Source organism: Zonotrichia albicollis, chromosome 26, assembly GCF_047830755.1.
Source record: "Zonotrichia albicollis isolate bZonAlb1 chromosome 26, bZonAlb1.hap1, whole genome shotgun sequence".
Taxonomy (NCBI): Eukaryota; Metazoa; Chordata; class Aves; order Passeriformes; family Passerellidae; genus Zonotrichia; species Zonotrichia albicollis.
In genome coordinates this window covers 5671590-5678557 of record NC_133844.1, presented here as the reverse complement: position 1 = coordinate 5678557, position 6968 = coordinate 5671590, and the positions used below count along the sequence as shown (strand labels likewise).

Sequence of the window (6968 nt, the reverse complement as noted above, 5' to 3'; positions counted from 1 at the left end):
AAAACCTACTCCCCATTTTCTTCCAAACACCCCCAAACCACTCCCCATTTCCTCCAAACATCCTCAAAACCCATTCCCCATTTCCCCCAAACCCACTCCCCATTTTCTCCCAAAACGCCCAAACCCCATCCCCATTCCCCCCCAAACCCCACTCCCCACCACAGCCCGGACACAGAATCAGCAGCAGCAGCCGGGTCTATTTTGTTTTACTTTATTTTATTTTATTTTATTTTATTTTATTTTATTTTATTTTATTTTATTTTATTTTATTTTATTTTATTTTATTTTACTTTATTTTATTTCTGCTCCCAGCACCCCCATCCAGCACATCCCTGGGCCCCCCCTTTGCCCCTCCGAGCCCCCCAACCCCAATTCCCGTCTCTCCATCCCTAACTGCGCACGGGCACGGCTGCCCGGATCCTCTGCAGGACGCGGCCCCGCAGCTCCTCCCGCACCGGCCACCAGCGCAGCGCGGGGTCTCGGGGCTCGGGCGGCCGCTCCCGCTGCCCCCCCGGCTCCACGCTCAGCAGCACGTTGAAGCAGATGCCATCGGTGTCCCCAGCGTCGCCGGGGCTGTGCTGCAGCCCCAGCAGCCCCAGAGCCGCGGGCTGCGCCTCCCAGCCCAGGCGCTCCCGCAGCAGCCGCAGCAGCGGCGGCCGCAGCCCCGCTCGCAGCTCGGCCGGCGATGTCCCGCACGCCACCACGGGCAGCTGCGGGGTGGCGGCGGCGGCCAGCAGCAGCCACAGCTCGCCCGAGGCGTTGCAGAAGGGCAGCAGGAGGCGCAGGCAGAGCGGGGAGCAGGGCAGCTCCCGCGGCAGCGTCGGGGGATGCGCGGGGCTGCGGCGGTAGCGGGCGGCGAGCTCCAGCACGGGCAGGATGTCCGCGGAGCGCAGCGGCAGCGAGCGCGGGTCCCCGCGCCACCAGGTGGCTTGGAGGGACTCGGAGTCAGCGTCCTGCAGGGTCTTCAGGGTCCCACCTGAGCGCACAGGGGGGGCACGGAATGGGGGGACAGCGGGAAGGGGCTGGGGGGACACCGAGACCACCGAGGGTATCGAACACCCCCAAACCCACTCCCTGTTTACCCCAAACACCTGCAAACCCACTCCCCATTTCCCCTAAACACCTCAAAATCCCACTCCCCATTTTCCCCCAAACACTCCCAAATGCACTCCCTATTTTCCCTCAAACACCCTGAAACCCGCTCCCTTTTTTCCCCCAAACCCCACTCCCTATTTTCCCCCAAACATCCCCAAATCCACTCCCTATTTACCCAAACACCTGCAAACCCCCTCCCCATTTCCCCTAAACACCCAAAACCCCACTCTGCATTTTCCCCCAAACCCACTCCCTATTTTTCCCCAAACGCCCCCAAAACCCCATTTCCCCCCAAACACTCCCAAACTCCATCTCCATTTTCCCTATTTTCCCCCAAACTCCCTACTCTGCATTTTCCCCCAAACCCACTCCCCATTTCCATGGCTCAGAGGGGACACCGGTGGGACATTGAGACCCCCTAGGTGGGCTCAGAGGGGACACTGGTGGTCCTGTGTGGGGGTTGAGGGGTGGTGGCAGGGGACAGCGGTGGCCTGGCACGAAGGTGGCAGGGGACACTGATGCCTGGGCACAGGAGGGGTGGGGACACTGATACCCACCATGGGGCTGGCAGGGGACACTGATGCCCATCATGGGGGTGCCACTTGCCATCATGGGGCTGGCAGGGGACAGGGACACCCATCATGGGGCTGGCAGGGGACACTGATGCCCATCATGGGGGTGCCACTTGCCACCACGGGGCTGGCAGGGGACAGGAATTCCCATCATGGGGCTGGCAGGGGACACTGATACCCATCATGGGGGTGCCACTTGCCATCATGACACTGGCAGGGGACAGAGATAAACATCATAGGGATGGCACTTCCTATCATGGGACTAGCAGGGGACACTGATACCCATCATGGGGGTGCCACTTGCCACCATGGGGCTGGCAGGGGACAGGAATTCCCATCATGGGGCTGGCAGGGGACACTGATTGCCACCATGAGGCTGGCAGGGGACACTGATACCCATCATGGGGGTGCCATTTGCCATCATGACACTGGCAGGGGACAGAGATAAACATCATGGGGATGGCACTTCCTATCACGGGACTGGCAGGGGACACTGATACCCATCACAGGGCTGGCAGGGGACAGGGACATCCGTCATGGAACTGGCAGGGGACACAGATACTCATCAAAGGGGTGCCACTTGCCATTCTGGGGCTGGCAGGGGACAGGAATACCCATCATGGGGGTGCCAGGGGACAGGGATAACCATCACAGGGGTGCCAGGGGACACAGATACCCATCACAGGGGTGCCACTTTCCATCATGACACTGGCACGAGACAGGAATATCCATCATGGGAGTGCCACTTGCCATCCTGGGGCTGGCAGGAGACAGGAATACCCATCATGGGAGCGCCACTTGCCATCATGGGGCTGGCAGGGGACAGGAATACCCATCGTGGGGGTGCCAGGGGACAGGGATACCCATCGTGGGGGTGCCACTTTCCATCATGACACTGGCAGGAGACAGGAATACCCATCATGGGAGTGCCACTTGCCATCATGGGGGCTGGCAGGGGACAGGGACATCCATCATGAGATTGGCAGGGCACACAGATATCCATCATGGAGGGTGCCAAAGGACAGGGATACCCACCATGGGAGTGCCACTTTCCATCATGGAGCCAGCTGGGGACACTGATACCCACCACGGAGCCAGCTGGTGACGCTCCCCCCGTGCCCCCCATGCCCCCCGTGCCCGCACACACCTGTGGCCCGTGCCAGGAAGGAGAAGCGGATCCAGGCGGGGCCGCGCTCCTCCAGCGCCAGCAGCGTCTCGGGCTCGCAGAGCAGCCCCGACTCCTCCCGCACCTCCCTGCGCAGCGCGGCCACGATGGGCTCGCCCCGCTCCACCCGGCCCGCGGGCAGGTACCAGAGCCCGCGGCACTCGGGCTTGGCCTCCTGCACCAGCAGCAGCGAGCCCTGGGGAGGGACAGGGGAAAGGGGGATGGAATCGGGGCTGGAATGGGGGTATTGGGGGTACCGGGGATGGAATGGGGGTACTGGGGATGGAATGGGGGTACTGAGCCCCTGGGCAGGTACCAGAGCCCCCGGCATTCGGGCTTGGCCTCCTGCACCAGCAGCAGCAAGCCCTGGGACAGGGACAGGGGAAATGGGGATGGAATGGGGGTACAGGGGATGGAATGGGGGTACAGGGGATGGAATTGGGTACTGGGGATGGAATGGGGTACGAGGGATGGAATGGGGTATGAGGGATGGAATGGGGGTACTGGGGATGGAATGGGGTACGAGGGATGGAATGGGGGTACAGGGGATGGAATGGGGTACGGGGGGCTGCACTGGGGATAGTGGGGGCTGGACTGGGGTACTGGAGGCAAGGGGGCTTGAATGGGGGTACTGGGGGGGAAAGGGGGCTGGAATAGGGTACAGAGGGAAAGGGGGGCTGGAATGGAGGTACTGGGGCCCTGGGGGGATTGGGGGCTGGAATGAGGTACGAGGGGAAAGGGGGATGGAATGGGGGTACTGGGGGGTGCCGGGGTTGCTGGACTGAAAGATGCTGGAGAGAAAGGGGTGGCTGCACTGGGGGCACTGGAGAATGGCCTGGCTGTACTGGGAGCACTGGGGGGTGGACTGGAAGGCACTGGGGGATGTCCTGACTGCACTGGGGAGCACTGGAGGATGGACTGGAGGAACTGGGGGGCACTGGGGGAATGGATTGAGGGCACTGAGGGGATGTGCTGACTGCACTGGCTGCACTGGGGGATGGCCTGGCTGTACTGGGAGCACTGGGGGATGGACTGGGGGCAATGGGGGATGTCCTGATTGTACTGGGGGGCACTGGAGGAATGGACTGGGGACACTGGGAGCACTGGGGGGATGTTCTGGCTGAACTGGGGGCACTGGAGGAATGGACTGGGGGCACTGGGAGCGGGGCTGCCTCACCTCCTGGTTGAAGAGCACGGCCAGCACCACGTAGCACACGTTCCTGCCCAGGCGGACGGGAGCGGGGGTGCCCCCGAGCGTCTCCCCCACATCCCAGGCGCCTCCATCCAGCACCGCCTCCAGCTCCGGCACCGGCGCGTCCCCCATCGGGGCGGGGGTCCCTGCGGGCGGGGCGGGGCCGCTCAGGGCGGGGCGGGCTCCTGGGGGGGCGAGGGGACCCCCCAGAGGTGCAGGCCCAGGGGGGACACAGAGAGGGGCTCCGGAGATTGGGGTGATGGGGGGAAGGGTCTGCTGGACTGGGGGATGGGCAGGGGGGCGTAAATGGGGAGGGGGCGGCTGGACTGGGGGTAAGCGGGGAAGGGTTTGGGGGGCAGGCGCGGGGGGCTGCGGTAGGACAGGGGCTGGCTGGACTGGGGGACCCCCGGGGGGGCGCGGCTCGGGAAGGGCTGGCTGGGCTGGGCCGGGGGGCACGGGAAGAGCTGGCAGGATTTGGGGAGCCGCGGGGGGCTGCGGTACGAGAAGGGCTGGCTGGACTGCAGGATGCACGGGAAGAGGAAGGACGTGAAGGGCTGGCTGGACTGGAGGATACTGGGGGGAAACGGGTGGCCGGACTGGAGGATACTGGGGGGAAAGGGGTAGCTGGACTGGTGGTTACTGGGAGGGAAAGGCTGGCCGGGCTGGAAGATACTGGGAGGGAAAGGCTGGCTGGATTGGAGGATACTGGGAGGGAAAGGCTGGCTGGACTGGAATATACTGGGAGGAATGGGATGGCTGGACTGGAATATACTGGGAGGGAAAGGCTGGCTGGACTGGAATATACTGGGAGGAATGGGATGGCTGGACTGGAAGAGGTAGCGAGAAAAAGGGAGCCCAGACTGCGGCGTACTGGGAGGAATGGGATGGCTGGACTGGGAGATACTGGTGGGGAAAAGCTGGCTGGACTGGGCGGCACTGGGAGGGAAGAGCTGACCGAACTGGGCGGTACTGGGAGGAATGGGATGGCTGGACTGGGAGATACTGGTGGGGAAGGTGTGGCCGTACTGGGCGGCACTGGGAGGGTACGGGCGGCTGGACTGGGCGATGCCCGCGCTGGGGTAGAAGAGCTCGCTGGGCTGGGGGGTGCCGGGGGGGCTGGAGCTGGAGCTGGAGCTGGGGGGGTCCCGGGGGTCCCAGGGGGGAAGGGGCTGCAGGGCGAGCTGGGGGGGGCACGGGGGCGAGCTGGGCTGCAGCGTGCAGGGGGGGCTGGGGGCGCACCAGGGCTTGGGGGGCGATGGGGAGGGTTTGGGGGGGCTGCAATGAGGATTTGGGGGCTGCAGTAAAGGAAGGGCTCGGGGGGCTATGAGGAAATATTTGGGGGGGGGCTGCAGGAGAGGATTTGGGGGGTTACAGGGTGCAGTTAAGGGAGGGTTTGGGGGGGCTACAGGAGAGGATTTTGGGGGCTATTGGGTGCAGTTAAGGGAGGGTTTGGGGGGCTACAAGGAAGGGTTTGGAGGGGCTGCAATGAGGATTTGGGGGGCTGCAGTAAAGGAAGGGTTTGGGGGGGCTACAGGATGCAGGAAGAAAACGAGTGGGGGGGCTGCAATGAGGGTTTGCGGGCTGCAGTAAAGGAAGGGTTTGGGGGGCTACGAGGAAGAATTTGGGGGGGCTACAGGGTGCAGGAAAGGAAGGGTTTGGGGGGCTATTGGGTGTAATTAAGGGAAGGTTTAGGGGGCCTCAGTGAGGGTTTGGGGGGTTCGGTAAGGGCAGAGTTTGGGGGGCTGCAGGACGAAGGAAGAAAATGAGTAGGGGGGGGTCAATAAAGGTTTGGAGGGGTGCAGTAAAGAAAGGGTTTGGGGGGTGCAGGAAGGAAATGGGTTGGGGGGATGCAATAAAGGTTCGGGGGGCTGCAGTGCCGGTTTGGGGGGGTGCAGGAAGGGAATGGGTTTGGGGGGCTGCAGGGTGGAGGGAGGGAATGGGTTTGGGGGTTCAATAAAGGTTTGGGGGGCTACAGTAAAGGTTTGGGGGGCTGCAGGGTGCTCCAAGGAGGCTGCAATAAAGATTCGGGGCTCTGCAATGCGGGCACGGTTTTGGGGGGCTTCCAGCAAGGCTCGGGGGGCGCAGCAAGGCTCGGGGGGCTGCCCCAAGGATGGGTGGGATGCAGGAAGAGTCGGGGGGCTGCGGGAAGGGGCGTGCGGGGGGCTGCGAGCGGCATCGGGAGGATGCGGGAAGGACGGGGGGGCAGCGGGAGGGTGCGGCGGGGGTCGGGGGGCCCCGTTGAGCCCGGGGGGGGTCGCGCCGGAGCTCGGGGGGGGCAGCGGCGGCTCCGGGGGTCGCGGGCGGGCTGCGGGACCCCCGCCCTCCCCGCACCGCGCATGCGCCGCGCACTCACCGCGCCGGGGCTCCGCCGCGCCGGGCCCGCCCCCCTGCTCGCAGCCTATTGGGCAGCGCGCCGGAGCAGCTCGCCGCTCATTGGTTGGTGCTGCTGCCACTCAGATAGGGCGGGACTTGGACTTAAAGGGGCCGCTGGGAGCGTGGCGCAGAGTTAATTAGGCGGTGGTGATTCCGGGAGGGTCATCGCTTGGTGCCCCTCGCTTCTTGTTCATGGACCAGTGCCCTTTGCCCAGTGCTCATTGCCCGGTGTTAATTAATTGCCCCGTACCCAGTGCCCCGTGTTAATTAATTGCCCCGTGCCCATTGCCCGGTGTTAATTAATTGCCCAGCGCTCATTGTGCGATGTTAATTAATTGCCCAGTGCCCAATGCCCGATGTTAATTAATTGCCCAGTCCCCATTGCCTGTGTTAATTAGTTGCTCATATGCCCATTGCCAGGTGTTAATTAATTACCCCGTGCTAATTGCGCGGCGGTGTTCGGTAATTTTCCTCCATCGGACAGGACAGAGCAGCGCCCTGAGCTTTCCTTAATATTCCCACAGTAGTTATCTTTCAATTGCGGGAGCCAATCAATCAATCAATCATCTCA

The 6968-nt window shown here is 63.3% G+C and overlaps 1 protein-coding gene across 2 annotated transcripts; it reads right to left on the bottom strand.

The window, feature by feature from the left end:
• Window positions 1-346: 346 nt before the first annotated feature.
• Window positions 347-6913, bottom strand: NUDT18 (nudix hydrolase 18). Of its 2 annotated transcripts, none has more exons than XM_074559159.1 (4): window positions 6833-6913; window positions 4010-4170; window positions 2815-3028; window positions 347-976 (listed from the first exon to the last, which is right to left on the bottom strand). In XM_074559159.1, the coding sequence occupies exons 2-4, from the start codon at window positions 4154-4156 to the stop codon at window positions 390-392; spliced, it is 948 nt and encodes a 315-aa protein (XP_074415260.1). In that variant the 5' UTR covers window positions 4157-4170; window positions 6833-6913; the 3' UTR covers window positions 347-389. The 2 variants fall into 2 exon arrangements, with proteins under 2 accessions (XP_074415260.1, XP_074415259.1); XM_074559158.1 differs by lacking the exon at window positions 6833-6913 and adding an exon at window positions 6378-6487 and having other exon boundaries at window positions 348-976.
• Window positions 6914-6968: the final 55 nt, after the last annotated feature.